This window comes from Microchirus variegatus, assembly GCF_963457635.1.
Source record: "Microchirus variegatus genome assembly, chromosome: 1".
Taxonomy (NCBI): domain Eukaryota; kingdom Metazoa; phylum Chordata; class Actinopteri; order Pleuronectiformes; family Soleidae; genus Microchirus; species Microchirus variegatus.
The window spans coordinates 34,717,044-34,735,994 of NC_139802.1; the positions used below are offsets into that span (position 1 = coordinate 34,717,044).

The 18,951-nt window shown below is 39.4% G+C and overlaps 1 protein-coding gene across 1 annotated transcript in view; it reads right to left on the minus strand.

Moving 5' to 3' along the window:
* The window catches only part of hcn1 (hyperpolarization activated cyclic nucleotide-gated potassium channel 1), a gene marked incomplete at both ends in the record, with an annotated part of 62,236 nt that overhangs the window by 18,822 nt on the left and 24,463 nt on the right, over positions 1-18,951 (minus strand). Inside the window, 3 exons of the mRNA XM_083910553.1 lie at positions 249-395; positions 5,815-6,033; positions 15,109-15,270. Coding sequence (XP_083766679.1) covers positions 249-395; positions 5,815-6,033; positions 15,109-15,270 — 528 coding nt within the window. The remainder of the gene's footprint in view (positions 1-248; positions 396-5,814; positions 6,034-15,108; positions 15,271-18,951) is intronic.

Genomic DNA, 18,951 nt, shown 5'->3' on the forward strand with positions numbered 1-18,951 from the left:
TTCTGGACATTTACGGTGCCAAACGGAAATTCACCGCAGGGAATAAACTCATTTATGTTCAAAAACTAAAACCACAACATGACAGCATACCTGTCAAAAAACCTTTTTTTTGTTTTTTTCTAGATGCAAGATGAGTGTATTTTTTACTTGTTCTAAAAATAAAGGAAGAGAAGAAGCTTCTGAAAGAGCCTCTGTGTCAGACGCTTTATTCTTTTCAGGGTCTTTGGGAGAAAAAAAAGTTGTCTCACCTCTTTGAGTGGGTCGTTTAGTTCACTCAGGATGTTGTCCTCATCAAAGATTTTGCCTTGGTAGCGATGTTCATAGTAGTCGTGAATTTTTTGTCGCATGTCTGCTGGAAGTTTGTGGAAGGACATGTATTGCTCCACTTGTTTGTACTGGGAAAGCAAAGAAAAGCACAAAGACAACAGTTCAACGAGGAGCGCATCGACATAAAAAATCACCAAACTGCAATTACGTCGTCGATAATTGATCCAAACGACCCGCTGACATTCGAGTCTACCGCGAGTAAACACAAAAGCTGCATTACAAACACCGTCTACGGATTGTGTATTTGTGTATCGAGGACAAGCTGTGCTCTCACGTCGTCACGGTGCTGTGTCCTGGTTCTGTGTGTGTGTGTGTGTGGGGAGGGAGCGGCAGAACAAGGGGAAGCAGGTGGTGAAAGAAAAGTAGGAATGAGCTCTGGCCCAGGGATATGTCAGTACAAGGTAGCAGGTCTGATTATCTCTCCTGTGCAGGAAGCCGCACTTCAACAGGCAACCATGATCTAATGTGAACCAGAGGTTACCTGATGTCCTGGAGACATTTAAGAGCTGCATAGACTGTAGAGCAGATGGCGGGGTTTGCATGACTGATGAGGTGAGAATTATTTGCATAATCGGTCTTGCATATTTCGGTGGGATTTCTTTACTTCTGAGAACACGAGTTTTGAGTGCAGTATTGATTATTACTGTCTGACAAGAATACAAGATGACCCTAAATGGATTCTACACTTGGTCCTTTGGCTGATTGTCTTCCCCATGTAGACACAACAAAGCCAACTGGTTGATTTTCAAATTGAGGATCAGAACAGGGAAGAAAAGCAACACTGAATATGGTATTTGAGGAATTCAGAAACTGCTGATCTGCTGTGATGTTCACATTTAACCATCTTTAGGGTTTTCAGAGAATGGTCAAAAAAAGTGAAAAAATATATAGTTCTCTAGGCTATAATGCCTTTTTGATGCCAAAAGGTGAGAGAAGAATATCCAGACTAGTTTGAAATGAAAGAGAGGCAATGGTAACTTGCAACAGAAACTCGAATAACAACTCATTACATGCTCTTTGGGCAGGAGCGCCTCCTGGACTCACATTTGAATGGGAAACATGTAGAAACGAAGTAAAAGAAAACTCCAAGGCAAAATGTCTTTTGAATGATTGAAATACCTTGCACGGTCACGTTCAACCTTTTCAAACACATTTTGATACCGTGATAAAAGCTTGAGGCCAAAAGGCGTCAGTCCATAGGACGTGCATCGAAGCCAAACATTTCTCTCGGATTTATACATTGCCAAGTAATCTCAGTTTAATTCACCCATCCATCTTTTACCACTTCATCCTCCCCATGAGGGTTGCAGAGGGTTGCAATATCGTAGCCATTTGCCGTTTTGTTATTAAAAGGTCAAAAATCAAAGAAGTAATTGCTGCCAAACCAAAATTATCACTATCATTTTGTCTGTACTTGTCTGCTATTATATTAAATATTGCCATGAATAATGAATAATATAACAGTTTGGATTAAAATGTCAAAAGTTAATGCAGCCATAATTCAATTATGTAGGCATGACATTTGGGATATTCTGATTAATTGATTATTTTTATGATTGTGTCATGCAGAGAGAATATACAAGACATTTATTATTTATATTTAGACATGCAGAACAGTAAGCAAGAGTGAAGAGTGACATTTTTCCTGGCTATAGACACATAAGTTCCCAACTTGTATACATTGAACTTTAAAACCAATGCGTTAAATATAGCATTAAAATCCAAGTTTAGGATATTTACTGTAATTTGAATAACTGCTTCATTGTACAACTAAAAATATAGTAATATAATCTTAATACACTGTTTTCGAAAACAGAAGACGGATATTGGTGGACAGTATGAAATATTCTGTGGCATAACTATGAGAAAGACATACAGCCTGTACATTCATTTATTGTTATTGGTTGCAGGACAACAATGCCACTAACAAAGATGTGATAACTGATCACTTTGTCAAATTCTATTCCATTCACGTGAACCTGAAGGCAGTTATTGCGCCAAAGAAGATGAAGAGAGCGAGACAATACTTCGGCTCATCTATTTTCATCAGACGTTGTTTCCTCGTGGAATTTGCAGCAGACAGGACATTGAACATGATCTTCTCAGCCAGGTCACGGCCCTTACAGCCAGATAGAAACACTCTCTGACATTGGCTGTGGTAATCACAGATGGAGCCAGCAGCTGCAGTGGTGTCGCTGGCCCACACCGGAGGAAGGCTCAGTGGACAATGTGATGCTAGCATGGTCCACAAAATGAAATTTGTCAGTGTAGGGAAGACACCTGAGTAACAATGCCCCTTTCATTCATCTCTTGATTCCGCTCCCAGCTGGGGAAAGGTGATAAGAGGCCAGGGTTTTGTGCGCGGGAAACTGATTTATTTTGATATCACGCAGGAGAGGTTGTAGCATCTGCAGTTGCTCAGCCAGGTTATATTTAATGGGGAGGCAGAGGTGGTACTGGAAACATTCCCTTAAGCTTTGTTCATGTTCACTTTACATAATATGATGAGTGAATTCCCATTCCCTCATAACTTCTAATTTCTGATTTAATGGGCTGGTTAATCCTTTCGACTTCCTAGTGGAGCAATTAAGATCAGTTTCATGAGCGACGTTTAACAACTGCTGGTTTGGAAACACTGAAAACCTCGTAAACACACATTAAACCACTAGTACAGCACAGTAAAGTATAGTAATGCAAGGTCAACATAAGCAGTTAAGGTTACATAAGAGGTCACATGTTTATATTTAGATAATGATTCATCTGCTGCTGTATGTTGCTTTACATCGATTTAGCAACAGGGCATTGCAGCAGTCAGATAATCTAATCTAATCTATTTTACCCTCCTATTTATCTTATACTCTTAAAATAATTGGCCTATCTATCTATTTCCCTAGAGAAAGCAGTTAAGAACTAAGAGTATACTGAATAGTACGGTGGCCCTGAGGTGCAAAACACAAATGCAAATCAAAAAACACAAACGCAAAACCAAAAACATAAACGCAAATCACAAAACAGTGTTTGTGTTTTTTGATATGCATTTGTGTTTTGTTATTTGTGTTGGTGTTTTGCACCTCAGGGCCACCGTAGAATAGCCATCAGGAGTTTAGGTTAATGAACCTATTTTTGACTTGATCTATGATATCAGTAAATGTTTTCCTGAGGAGTTAATTGTCTTAATCACTAGGTTCAGGTCTTCAGTGTCATGTATGTCAGTTTTATAAATTATGTTCCCAATTTGAGGGAAAACTTAAGGGACAAATGAGTGGATACCAATGTGTCCGATAGCCTAACGTCATTGGCCCGGTTTCAAGTGATGTCACTGAACCTCTGTTCGCAAAACGTCAACATGGCAGCGGCCAAATCACGATTCTAAAGGCTTCAAAATGGAAGGTCAGATTCTTATTGTTGACATCACAGCCCTTGCCATTTTGTTTATAAGGAGTACTATAAGACTTTGTAATATATTGACAAAACCCATTCTCCTTCTCATAAATGTTATCTCTACATTTATTAGTCTGCATATGTATTTTTACAGCCCCTCCAGCTGTGGCAGTGATAGATGCGACAGCTAAAGGCTGAGCACCCTGAAACCATGCCTGCTGCTCCTTAGCCTGTTCTGCTGATACGCACAGTTGTGCAGCAAATCAGCCCTCATTGAATCTGGCTACACACTGGGGCTCTGTTACCATGAGCATGGCATCCTCAGCCTCAGAGATGTCACTCCAATGGCCTGGAGGGATGTTGAAAGGATAAAGTGGCATGCAGATTAAGCATATTTGCTGCAAAGCAGATGTGAACCACATGCTGTGCAAGAGATGTGCGACTTTGAAGGACTAGATAATTAGCTGTATGTGATCTCCTGTCATTGATTTTTGGTAAATAATACAAATATAATTTGATGCATCTTTAAAACTTGCTATACAGAAATACACCCATAAAAACACCCATACTGTGACTTTAATATTTATGTCCATGACCTGTAGTGCACTGACTTTCTCTGACATGCTGTCAGTTCTGAGCAAAACTTGCTGATGATTGGTGTGAGGCTGAAAATCAACTCTGTCAGGCAGAGATGAAATTGAATAATTAGTATTCCAGACATCTCGCTGATTGAATAGATTAGTATCATAGAGACAAGTTGTTAATGGCTTTTAAGAGCCATGCAAAACAGCACACAAATATAAAACAGAGGCATAGGTTTACTTTACTGCACATAACACAGATCACATCTAAATCCCTTCAAATGTACAATTTCTTGTCAATTGATTGGGATTTTTCCAATGTTTTGTTTGTTAAAATTACACAGCTGGCCTCATCTGTCCTCTTCTAATAATTATGGTAATGGCTTCCCACATAATTGTTAGGTATTTTCAGTAGCAAGCCAATTTTTTTGAAACCAGAATTAAAATCATCATAGAATACAGCAGGAGACTGTCGAGGTCAGCCATGTTCAGGACAATAACATCCAAGCACAAGGTGGTGCCTTGGTTTAATTTTTTTTGTTTCTCCACTATATTTTCACATGGGCTCACTGAGATAATTTGACTCCTGGAAAATGTCCAGAGTGACATTCGCAAACATGAGTGTTCTCACGTATAAGTCCCTGTGGACTCTTAGTGAAATCCTCTGAACTCCAGTGCATGTCTGAAAGCAGCTAGAGTGCATCTAACATGCATTTCAATTTAAAGATGAAACACTCGCTAAACGCTGTGTGTTTACACAGCACAGAGTAGATGATGACTCATAAAAACGTTTCTTTGATCCTAAACTAAAACTCTCATTTATAAGTGAATCAAGACACACTATAGAGGACTATAATCGACTGCATGACAGGAGTATATGTACCTAAAATTCTGTACTACAAGCACAGCAGAAGTTTTGTGGTTATGCTCAGGTTCTTGCATGCAAACACAAAGAGCATTAGTCATGACTGTGTGTTCTGGGAATTGCCCGGCCCCCTCAGCAGGATCACAGATGGTGGCTCGACTGAAATGCTGGATAATCACTCTATGCAAGCAAAAAAAAAAAAAAAATAGATAGGGTCTGAAATGAAATGGAAGAATAAACTGTCATCACTGGCAGCAAACGGGCAGCAGTATGGTGGACCATCATGTTGCAGACCTCCTCACCCTATTGGCCTTTTGTGATCTGCCTGGGGGATAAAATCCGCTTTCCTAGTCATCGCCCCGGATGTTGTGATCCAAGAGAGCTCAACGCATCGGTCCACAAGGTCACTGACAGAAGAACTAATTCATTTAAGTCCAACTCCAATGAGCAGGATTTTTGAGCGAAACCCTCAGATTAATGCTTTAAGAGAATCATTATAACCATAATTACCACGAGAAACAACAAAACATTAATGATCTGTACATCAATACCATGCTGCTCCTTTAACAACATTCAATATCATGTAACTAATTAGAACCTCATCTTTTTTTAATCTCATGTATTACATGTTGCGATGCGTGTCACTGCTCTAGATCTTACCTTCTCTTGGTATTGCCTGCGTGAGGAGTCCAGGGATTGGATTAAAGCTGTTGCGTGGCCCACAAACATGGCGTAGCACGTGGCGCCCACGATCATACTGAGCATGGTGATCCACAGGTCTGACATGCTGACGGGTGCTCGGGCTCCATACCCGATGCAAAGCATGTGGCTCATAGCTTTGAAGAGGGCGTACGAGTACTGCTTACCCCAGGAAACGTTCTGAGATGATGGAGACGGGGAGGAAGAAGGGAGGTGATGGGAAGACAGAGAGGGGGGTGGGGGGAGTTACTGCAGGGCAAGACAGAGAGTGAATGCTCTCCAGCAGGCAGAATGGAAAGACAGACTTTCCTTTGATGGATCACTGAACCTCTACCAAACATTCTGCCAACACTCGTCATGCCTCCGAGCCTAATGCCCTCACAGAGTGACTGAACTTTCTACCTTTCACTTTTTTCCCCTTCCTTACAGCACATTATTTTATTTCGCCCCCCACTGGCTGAAACTACCAGGCTTCATTCATGTTTGCAAGTGTTTAAAAATACCCACAATTACATTGCTCACAACCTGAGGTATCATTTTCCATAATGCACCATCCATCACAGCAAGTGACACATAGAAATGAGGAGCTGGACTATTTTCTCTCCTTTACTTTCTGTTTCTGTTCGGGCCCTTGTTTGGTTGGGAACCTAAGTACTCTCAGTACCGTGCGTGACAGTGGCAACATGGCGGAAAGCACTGAGCTTCGGGAAGAGGAAGAAAAGACAAAGACAAGTGTACTTTGTTTCCTATACGCCTGTTTTATGTTGTCCTCCTTTCTAGCATTCTTTCATCTACAGCACGTGTGTCGAACTCAAGGCCCAGGGGCCAGATGTGGCCCGCCATCTCATTTTATGTGGCCCGTGAGTGATTAATTGGTCTTAAAAGTCTTTGTTAAAATAGGTCTATGCTGCTTTACGGTGTGCGTTGACCATAAACTACATTTCCCACAATGCATGGTGTTTGTGTTACCTGCAAAGTGACGGCACTGCAACTAGATTGGAGTGTATCATTGTATATGCATCATGCAAAGAGTAAAATTGAATAAGTAATAAATAGAGAAAGTTATTTAGCAATATGTTACAGAGTAGTTACCTTTAGTTTATATTAGAGCTGAAACGATTAATCGATGATTCGATTATTAATCGATGACTAAATTAATCGCCAACTATTTTGATAATCGATAATCGTTTTGAAGCTTTTTTTTCATGATTAAAACAAGATTTCTGATTGTTTTAGCTTCTTAAATGTGAATATTTTCTTGGTTTCTTTGCTCCACATAACAAATAAATCATTAAAACTGAATAATTTTGGTTTGTGGACAAAACAAAGACTTTCGAGAACGTCGTCATTTCCAGCTTTGACAAACACTGATCAATGTTTTTTTTAACATTTTCTGACGTTTTATGGACCAAACGATTCATCGAGAAAATAATCGACAGATTAATCATTACGAAAATAATCGTTAGTTGCAGCTCTAGTTTATATTATATTTGGTTATATTTAGTTACATTTATTATGTATGACAGTTACATCCGGTTCTTTGAGGGTAACCATTATGTTGATGTGGCCCTCAGTGAAAATGAGCTTGACACCCCTGATCTAAAGTTTACATAGTTGTTTGAAAGTCTCATGTTACATTTACCATAAAGTTACCTATCGTGTTTTCCCACCAGATTCAGGGGGCCAATATTCAAGCAAAGTGGTTTCTGGATTGTCCAACTGTGCCTCAACTCAAGCCCATTTAATGCCAAAGTGAATAGGGACATTGCTTCCAGCAATTGCTGTAACTTTCCAAAATGGACAATCTGACAAGGAACCCACTTCTCACAGGGATTGGCTGTACGACAAGAGCGGGGAAATGAATGTCCTCCTCAAGCTCATTTTATTTATTTGACATTGAAATCCTGACATTTTTTTGTACCGTTTCTATCATCGTGAACGATTCGAGTACAGATTGTCCAAATGGCTGACGTTATACCCTATTTGAATGTGAATTTGCAACTTCTCTCTCCTTTTTGACACATCCCGAGATTAAAGCAACATTTCCTTTGCTTATTTCAACTTTTTGGAAAATCACTTCCAACCGATGGTCAGAAAAGGCTTTAGTCTCATTAATACAGTGGATGTGACATGCACATGTGCTTTTTCCTCAGGGACGTGCAAATCCCAGCAAGTCTCTATGGAGACAAAGACAACAGCTCTGCAGCATACTGGCCTTCTAGCTATAGACAAGTTGCTGACACCTCCAACGGCTTCACATCCTGTGAACATAAAGTGCTGAGGAAGCACTTTAAAGGGAATACCTACCTCGCCTCAAATAGAATAGCTAATAAAAGAAATGAAATTAAAGTGCAGTCCCTTTTTATCTTTCTTATTTGCTTACGTCATTCCACCATTCACTGGTGTCTCCATTTTGTCACACCAGTTTATGTTGACTCCGCACTTTTCATCCACCAGAATTTTATAAATAAGGAACTACAGAGCGAATCATTTAGTTTGGATTAGCGAGCAATTTTAATGTCCGTTACGGGCAGCTGCTTCTTCAGTTACCTTTTTCCTTCCCAACACCTTTAAGCTTTAATAAAACTATGTAAACGCAAATGTAAAGTCTGAAGAAAAATCTATACTGACAAAGCAAATAAATCATAGAATTAGTCACACATACAGATACATACTTTTTCCCCCATATGATTCACAATAAAGTCAACATCCACACAGCTACTATACAGTATGTGAATAAATGTATCATTCAGAATCAGAATCTTTATCGTCACTGTGACAACAAAGACATTGCACAACGAAAATTAAAAGAGCTGGTTTTCATTGAACAATCTTTTTACCCACTCAGAAGAAAAATAACTTATTCTTCACATCTGTGGAACAAATGGCATTTGAGAGGTCTGGAACCTCAACTGTCCTTCTACATTTGTACATTTAGCATGTGTGGGTTGAGACAGTGGGCGAGCGCTTACTGAGCAATACTGCAGAATGCCACAGTTGTTATCTGTACAGTGAAGCTTATATAGATCATATCAGGTATATGGGAGTGAGTCATCTTTGCCATTTGTCCTTGTGTGTGTCCTGTGCACTAACAGCAGTTTTCTGCACTGCTTTTTAACAATTTAGCTCTGGCACAGACAGGAAACTATTCTGCTGACAATTGTTGTTTGTTAAATACAGTAGCTCTATATTCTGACTGCAATAATTGACGTATTCAACGACGATACCAACAGCAACAATTATATGTACAGAAACTGTCAAAAGTTGGCCTCACAATAACATGTCTGAATGCAGTTCTAATGGTTTTAACTAAGAAATATCAGAAATAAGTGAAAACCAAGGTGTTATATCCTGTAAAACAAAGTATACCTACAAATAATCAGAGCGGAATATAAGCATTTAATTATCAAATGAGTTGCTGACTTATTTATTGATAAATTTGAATCAGTTTCGGCTCTAAATTTGATTTGCCATATAAAAAGCATATCAGGGTTAGGAATAATTGAATGAATAGCTTATACTGCTGCTATATCAAGTGTTGATTTGCCCTCACTGCATTTCCTCAGTAAGTGACTAACAAGGGCCAAACATATGCTTGCATTTTTTTCTTCCCAGGATGTTTAAGTCGTAAAGAAATGTCACATTAATCGCCAGAGTCGTTGCAGAGACGTATGCGTTTCTGTAATTAGGCCGAGTCGTTTCACTGTGTGCTCGTACATAATCACAACATCGTGCCTCCAATCGATGACTCACAGGCGTCCCGGCACCAACTGACCCAGAGGCGTTGGTTGTTGACGAATAAGTCTGCGACCAGCAGGATGTAATGCTTGGCTGCAGAGAACACGATTTGACCCCTTGACAACAAAACGCTTGCAGGGCAAAACTCGAAAATGTCTGCGAGTTCACATTTGTACTCTCGCTTTGACTGATTCAGTAGCGTGTTACCGACTGTTGGGATTCAGTGGCAGCTTCTGTGGAGCGGTCGCTCTCTTTGATGGACATGTCGAGGCGAAATGGCGAGATTAATCTCGTCACGGCCAAACATTTATGGCCCTAATACTCCATCGTGCTCACCTCACTTTTCAGAATCTCATTCCTCGTTTATTCATAATCATGTAGAGAAACTCAAAAGATGGCAACATTTATGGTAGAAAAGTTCATAAATACATAATGGAAATGGCCTGTGTGGCTTTCACTAATTTAAATTGAGGTGAAACTAACACAGCTACTGAATCAGTGAAAGTGGGAGTACAAATGTGAACTCATAAACATTTGTGAGTTTTGCCCTGCAAGCGTGTTGTCAAGGGGTTAAATTGTGTTGTCTAGAGCCATGAAGAGCCTTAATACTATTGTTGTAGTCATTGGTGAACAAATATGCATCACTTTTCCAGATTAGAACATCCTAAACTTCAGCATGAAAGCAACCATTAAATGGTTGGAAATTGGACAATAAACTGGCTTCCATCAAAGTTGTTTAAGAGGAAAATCTTGAGTGTAGAAACTGAAACTTGAGTGTCTGAAAACTATTATTACATTTGTCTATTACCACCAAGGACTCCCAAAAGGTCAGGGGTAAATGATACACCCAACAAAACAAACAGTTTTAACCACCTAAAAGTACTTTGCATCAAATAAATAACCAAGCAGGGTTAAAACAAAGATATTTTACCAAACGTAAAATCATATCGATGAATTTATATGAAACTAGATAATTCCTTTTTTCAAAGACAGAGAAGAGAGGGGGGAAATCCGGTTGATTATTTGCTCTGTTGTGAGCCAGGCTTTTTGTAAGTGACACATTTGGGATTTGGAAGAAACGGCATGGGACAGTAGTGGGGGATCCTGGGATAAAAGCGTATGGAAAGGGCAGTTATGCATGGTTAGCCAGGCATTTCATTTTCGTTGTGACGTTAATCCTCCGGGGGGGCGCTGCTCAGATCTTGCTCTCTTAATATGAGCAGGGACAGAAACAACAAACACTCCCAAAACGCTCCGACACACACAAATCGTTGCACTGTATCTGCAGAAAAAGCAACAACCCGACAACCTCTCACCCGAACCAACACAGTGACAGCAGGCATTATCTTTTCTAGTGATTAAGTAAATGCCGGCCCTAAAGAGTAAGAAGCTACTCTCATGCCATTAGTCAAGGAGATAAGAGTCCTACATGCTGTACCGCACCACTCAGCAGTATCTGCAGCCCTTGTTGGCCCCCGCTCTTCATCTCACAGCTGGAGACAAAAAGTACAAAGGCAACAACAGGAAAAGGAGAAGAGATTATAACGTAACACAATCTGAACAAAATATCATGTATAAAATTATTGTAGTCTTCCAGTTTCAAAGGTGAAACTGGGGAAGTAGGACGGAGGAAGCATTTGGCCTCCAGGGTTGGAAAAGGACTATCTGAATGGAATGCTATGAGACAATTAGCCCACTGCTCACTTTATTTAAATTTACAATGTCAGAGAACATTTTCGTGTGAAGTTTTTTCTGTCAATTTTGTGAATTATGTTTTCAATTACAGGAAACTACTACATGAGGGGACACCAGTGTGATTGACAGCTACCAGTGCATGGTTGCAGGTGGTGTCTTGGTGACACAGCATTGGTCAAATTGTGATGATTGTTCATTTTGCAAATGGGAAACTATGTCCATTTTTTTTTATATACAGTTTACAAATCTGAACTTAAAGTTTCATTCATCTTGAACAAACAGCTAAAAGTAAGATGTAACCATCGCCAGACAGTTGCTCTCCTGACAGGCCAAGATAATTACATTAGGCATGAATAGAAAAACAACGTTTCTCATTGAGGTCATTAGCTCGTGAGGTCCAACGCACTGTGATTGTGTGAGAGGTGGGATCCCATGCGTCGGACAGGCTTTTCACTTTGAATTTACCAGGCCGTGCGCAACACTATTAGTCGTCAGCTGACAAGTACTGATTACACTTTCATGGTTTTACCTCTACTGTGAAGCTTGAAAGAATGATTACTTTCACCAGCAGTTTTTTTTTTTCTTAAATGAAAGGTGTAGCTCGAGGAAGGAAGTCTACACACTTTTGCAAAGTGTTTGAGAAACTTTCTCCAGCTTTCTCCTTTGTATTTGGAGGTGCCATTGTGAACTGCATTTCCCCATTTAATTACCTGGGAAATCTTTGTATTCACCGAGTCCCAGTCCCCCTTGTGACAAAGTCACCCCAATTATGTAAGGATTCTTTCTATAGTACTGTATAGTCCTTTTGAGCATGGCAGTATTGTAAAATGTCTAAAAACGAATTATTCAAAACACAAATATTCCTTTGACAATGACAGAAAACAGCTAATTCTAGCATGTGAAAAATACCAATACTTCAGCATAATCACAACTTTCACTTCTTCTCCCATGGCCCCTTACAAGTCTGTCATATTCTCCTTCTTGTATGCAAATATGCATCTCAGCAATAAGTAATTACATGTTAATATGAATCTAGAGCAACATTCATCAGAGGGAAGTTGGGGGGAGAAAAAAAAAATAATCAGCCGACCCATTTTTTTCTGTATACAATTAGTCAGTACTAATTATGATACTGAACATTAGAAATTTAATGACTACACTATCTGATTCAAGGAATAACAGGCAGCGCTCAGTGCCTCATAATAAAGATGAGGATGTGATACAGTTTTGTCATTTTTAGGGAAGCTGGCATTAGCACCTCCAATCCGATGCCTCTCAGCCGAGTGCATGTGCGGTACAAAAATGTTTGTCTGAGAGGGAGATGAAAAGGCAGAAGTCGTCCTCGAGGCGAGCATTTACAATCTCATCACTCGCAGAGGAGACACTGCACTGCACACACCAACTCACAGAAAGAGAGGGAGGTGGAAAGAAAGGAAAAAAACCACACCTGGAAACAACTCAAATTAAACAATTATACGTGTGGAAAGATCGCCAGCTTTGATTTAAAGCTGCAGCGTGTAACTGAAAGTTTGTGTTGTTTTTTTTTGGCATTATTATTCCGCCTCCGTTTGGTCTTTGTCAACAGAAACGATGTGGCGATATCTGTATGCTGCATCCGCCGTCTGAAAATTGGCTCTGTCAAGCAAAAGTATTGGTGCAGGAGCAGACAGGGGCGAGAAGCGTTATCCCATCAAACTGCTGAACTACTGCGGAAACTTCCAATCTGTTTGCTACCGTCTTGCTTTACTGGCACATTGTTGCCGTTGCCTCCATCTGTCTTGACATAAAACAAATCCTTTCCCTGTGCGCAGTGTGGGAATGTTCGCTGGGTGACATAAAAACAAACCGCCACTAGACTGAGAAATCAGCATGTGGAGCTGAAAAGTTAAATCAGCATTGTATGAACTCATTTGACAATGTTTTGAGTGAAATCTTTTGTTTATATTTTATAAGCAACACCATTCAGTTTGAATCCATAAAATACATTATTGCATTCATGTAACAAAAATGTTATTTGTACGACTTGTACACAGTTAGTTGCAGAGATAGACCCAGAATGAGTCTGCAGCTGCCTCAGAGATAATGCTACCTCAGAAGTGTTGGCTTTACAATTCACATGATTTTAATATGCAGTCTTTGGCTTTTGTTTCATATCTGGTAGCAACAAAAGGAAAACATAATAATCCGTCAAAAGTTGGAACACATTAACTTAGAGGGATAACTTGACTTGTTTATTCAAAATCTGGCAGTTAAATAAAGCACTTTGACAAGAACAAACTAAAAACAATCTTTGGAGATGAATTACAATTACTTGAACAACATTTTCCTTATGAGTTAATGGTCTGAATTGCTAGTTCTGGGTCTTCTTTCATAGCACATGATGCATTTTTTTCTTTTTTTTTTTTAAATAATGGTTCCATTTAGGAGCAAATAGATGATAAGGCCAAGCACATAATGCGTGAACACTAGATTGACTAACAGCTAGTGCTGCCCCTGGTTGCAGGTGGTGTCTGTGAACTTCACTTTGCAAAATGTCAACATTAGGCACCAGGCAAATTGTGATTCTTATGAGTGACATTACAAGCAGTCACAACTTGACTTAACTATTATTTAAATTGTTAATACAAAGCATATTTTTATGAGTGCGTTTCCAATGTGAATCCAATGTATAGGGTCTACTCCCAATTAAATACCAAAACAAATACTCTTATAATTTTTCACAAACTCAAGTGAGTTCAACACACTGTGCAGAGCAGCCACTAAACTCCTACAATAACCAACATGCAAAATGTCACCGTTTACCTACAAGACTCTTTACTAATGTCTAAGATGATCACCCTCTGTATTATATGATATTTTATTGGGGCGGTGGTAACAGTCAAGCTTTTTAACCCAAGAGTAGCTGCCATTGTAAACTGTCAAAATATTCCATAACCGTTTTGCTCCATTTCCTTTTCAGTAAGGCTGATGGATATATCATTTGATATATACACATTATCCTTTGACGTTCTGTGCACAGTGACACCGCGGATATACAATCATTCACATGCTCCATCTGAAAGCATGAAGCTCAAAAACAAGTTCTTTTGAGTCAGATCCTAAAAAAGGCGATAAACGTTTCAAATGTTTAGCCCAGTTATATCTAATTTAGTTGCTGTGCAAAAAAGTCAACTTGAAATCATTCATTAATCATTGTTTCGTATTATATCACTATACATTGCTATTAATTTCAGTTTTTAAACCTAGAACTGACTCAATCTGATAACTAACAACACAGCTTATCATTATGTCTACATGCTAATTGATGGTCGATTAATTATATTATAGTATTTCATATTATTTTGTAAAGTTGCATTAAATAAGTAATAACATTTTTTTCCCAACACATGGAGGCTATCGCACATCGATTGCATCTGCCAAAAAAGTGGATTAAGGATCAAATTCTAATGAACAAGAAACACAAAGATAATGTTTATTTCCATTTCCTCTTCACTGGTAATCAAACTTTAGCTTTAAGTCCTCTAATACATTATTGTGTATGTACCGTATCCATCAAATCATAGTTTTCTCTCCCTCTGTTGAATTTGTCGGCTTTCAAATCTGATTAAGAATTTGATGAGGTAAATCTGCCACTGGTACTGTTGCAAAAACACTGTGATGTACAAGAAGAAAACGTTTGTCAGGCATAGCAATACTTCCCTTTGTAGCCAAGGCTCAGTTACTGGCTCGGAGACTGTCGTGTGCAGTGGCACTGACACATATAGATAATATCTCAAATACCAAAATAACAAAACAAAAAAGAGAAAAGTGTGTAATACTTACAACCATACCGTTTAGGGACACCCAGCAGTCGGGAGGGAAGTCTTGGAGGAGAGGCACCAGATACTGGAGACAGCCATCCCAGTGACACAGAAGCAGCATCATCCCTATCAAATTAAATATTCTTACCACTGCACTAGCGAGGTCATAGGTCATATGGAAAATCTGTAAAAGAGAAAAAGGGAGACAGAGAGACTTCAGTTAGGCATCACCATTGTGATGTGAGAAGCTTTCTGAACATATATGGAAATGTAGGAAGGTTTGGATTTGATACAGACTGCAGCAGAATTATTTCATCCGTTACCATGGTCACTAACATCAGGCAATCACAGAAACATAAATTTACTGACAGACAGTTTACACAGTGGTACCTGACGTTAAGAGGAAGAGGGGGTGGATCATAGGGCGGGGGGGCTAGACAACACTAGACAAACACTAAGAAGTAGTTTGTAAACTAACAAATACTTGATGAGTTGGGTTGTAAGAAAATGACAGGATGAAATGTCTGTCCCTCAATGAGAACTTGAGGTAAATTCATCATTCCTCTTTCACTTGTTTCACATTGTGTTACTTTTGCATGTGCACATGCTCTGTGCTCTCATTGGTGTTGTGGAAATTCTCTGCTGCTGGTGAAGAATGAAATAGAGAAGTTTTATTTTCTTTGCAAGGAAAATGTCAATCTTCACAGGAGTGATACTAGCTGGAGAAAGACCCAGAGCATAGTGGGCCCTCCACATTTATACCTAAGCAACTCCTCTTTCACATTCCTCCAATAGACAAGAAGTCTGCCTTTCCAGGCTGTGTTTTCACACCTCTTTGTCTACTGTAGGTATCGGGGAGCCGACTTCCTGCAGATGTTGAAGGAAGGTGCAAGTTCAGGCTTGACATCCTAATTGTGGTATGATTCGCGATATCAGAGAGAATAGTTATTTTTACATAATTACTCTGATTTTCATTTGAATAACACTAGTGCAGTGCCTGTAGGTAGTATGGGCCGTGGGAATCCAGAGTGAATTTGGTTACTGATAATGTATTCCTGGCGTGACTATCACCAAAGTGAGACCTATGCACCTATCCACACAATTAGACATGGGGGTGGAGTTCCCCTGAAACGTATCCCCTTGGAAACAGTGAGGTGCTGCGATACACGTCCAACGTAAAATAATTTAAAAATCTTCAACTGTCAAGCTATTTTGGCTAATGAAAACTGTCGGGCTAGGCTATGACACGTGTCAATACATTTAAAAAAAACATTGTATTGTAAAAGTATCGTCTACATTATGGCAGGGTATTTCACCAATATGAAGAGAGCAGTAAGGCTATGTTTTGTCACAATAAAATACTCATCAGTCCTTAAAGTTATGAGCTTGTACACAATGTCTGTACAACAAACGCATATCAATCCCGTCGGCGCCCCTGCCTGGTGTACTGTGATAAATCAGCGAAAATGAAAATCAAGGATGCACATCATCGGGCCATGCTCAACCCATATCCAAAATCTTAGGTTGATCCGACTAACGGTCAGCTAAATATGCCCATCACAGACACAACTTGCTTTATAGATATATATTTAAAATGATTACTCTGTCATATTTGTGCAGATCTGTGAGAAACAAACAATGTTTTCTTCAGTCTGTACAATATGATGTGTACAGGTCAGGACAATATTTAATCTAAAATGTGTATATACTTTTTTTTAGAAGTATTGCACCTCCTTCGATTAGAAAATTGCAGTAGGCCATATTGCAATTTCTATAAAATTTGATTAATTGTTCAGCCCTACTATGCAGTATAAAACAATTATAAATGTTGTATTTGCCTATTTTACAATTTTTCTGTAATTTCAATGTTCGTGTTTTAGGGTCAGACTAAGGACTACAGATGGAAATAAAAAAGAGCCTCTCGCTATAACCTTGGCACATTTACAGAAATGTGCATCGATGTGCACTGTACCTGAACCAGTAAATAAGAAAATAACAAATAGCAGATGCAGTGGTTTAAATTCAGATGTGTTAATTAAACATCATATGCAGACGTTAATTTCAGAGACACATTCTGAAGATCACAAATGTACAAAGTCACCTTTGAAGTGGAGGCATGGTGTGTCTGTTGGACAACAGCCAATGGGTGTGTGTGTGCGTGAGTGTGTGTGTGAGTGTTCATCCTCACACTCTCAGATGCTGGACTATGCAACATGGATTCTTTTATAAAACAAGCAGATCAGTGTAGTAACGCCATAAAGAGCACAGATTTAATATAGTGCAGAGAGAATGAGGTGAATGAAATGCTGAATGATGAAGTGAGGGCAGACCTCTGGAATAATTGGTGTGTTTTAAATGCCAGGAGCTATGAGGTATTTTTTCCTCATCCAGCTATTAAACCAGAGCAGGACATTTTCAGAATAGGAAAGTCATCCGCAGGATGAGTAACCATTATCTGCGATGAAAAATTGCAAATAATGTTCCATTTAAAATGGATCTGGGCAAAGAGAACTGACTCATGCTGGACAGTTAGCTGGGGCACAAACTCTGATTGCCTCTTAGTATATGAAGGTCATTACTTCTTTCCGGGGTAGGTATTCCATAAATCTCCTCACAGCAAAGCTGGACTCTCATGCTGAAATAAGGTTAAGAATGAGAATGCTTTGCACAATAAAGCTGAGCCATTTGCCAATTTATTTCATGAATGATATTGGGTATTAATGTCCAAGCTTTCAACTTCTCATTTCTTGGAAACCACCCACTTTACTTATCATAAGTGCAGTAATTAGAGTGGGATACACCTGTCATAAGGAGAAACGGCAGAAAGTGTGTACTTTTTCTAAGGTTAGTCTTAAATGATTTAAAGTCCCTCCGAAGAAAATAATTTGCAAGGAGCTGAAATTACAGGGGTGCATTCAAGTGCAATCTATTAAAAGTGCTTAAACCAATAAAAGTAAAACCCTGTCAAAAGCCCAGGTGACGTAAACGCTCTGTGAATCCACATATTTCCTTTGTGACCATCCTATGACCTTTCTGAATAAAAGGACAGCGACCACGCAGTGAACCGGAGGGAGAACAAAAGGCTAAGCTGATGCTCGAAACCCTCCATGGCCCAAGACAGTGCACTGCTCTCACAGGCTAAAATTAGCTGCTGGTTTACAGGACAGCAGCTGCCTATATCTTTATTCTTAATTTCGCAGAACCTTCTCTCACTCTGGGAAATTTGACATCGTCTGGTCCGACAAATTTGAAGTGGTTTGGGGGGTTCAGACTTGGTTTTAGGGTTAGGATTAGACTTGGAATTAGGTAAGGGTTAGGTTAAGTTTTTAAGGGTTAGGCATTTAGTTGTGGTGGCTCAGGTTAGGGTAAAGGGATGGAATCAATTATGGCTAAGAGTGCCCTCACAAGAATGTCCATGTGTGTGATTACCTGTTTTCATATTTCTCTAGGTGTGGAAAATAGCAAGTTGGTCCCAGTTTGAACTGAACAAGATTCACACCAGGCAGAAATAGAATAGTCTGCATTTTCCTCCTTCAAGTAACAACACTGGGTTAAAAATAAAGTATAGGTCTTGTGTGACAATGAGTCAAATGACAATGTGGATTCAAAGGTTGCAGAGGACTCGGCAAAGTTTCCAGGGATTTTTTAATAACTTTAACTTTGCTCATGGGCCGCTGTGAACTTTCAGTCAGGCTGAGTCACTGAAGCCAGAGAGGAGAAAAAAAAATGTAGAAACTAATTAACACAATGTTAATGACATTATTTGTTTGGGTTTGCATTGCTTGGGTGCCAGTTTGAAAGGTCTAGTGCAGTGGCAGCAGGTTGCTACAAGGAATTGGTCTATTTTTAGAGCTTGTAATTATAG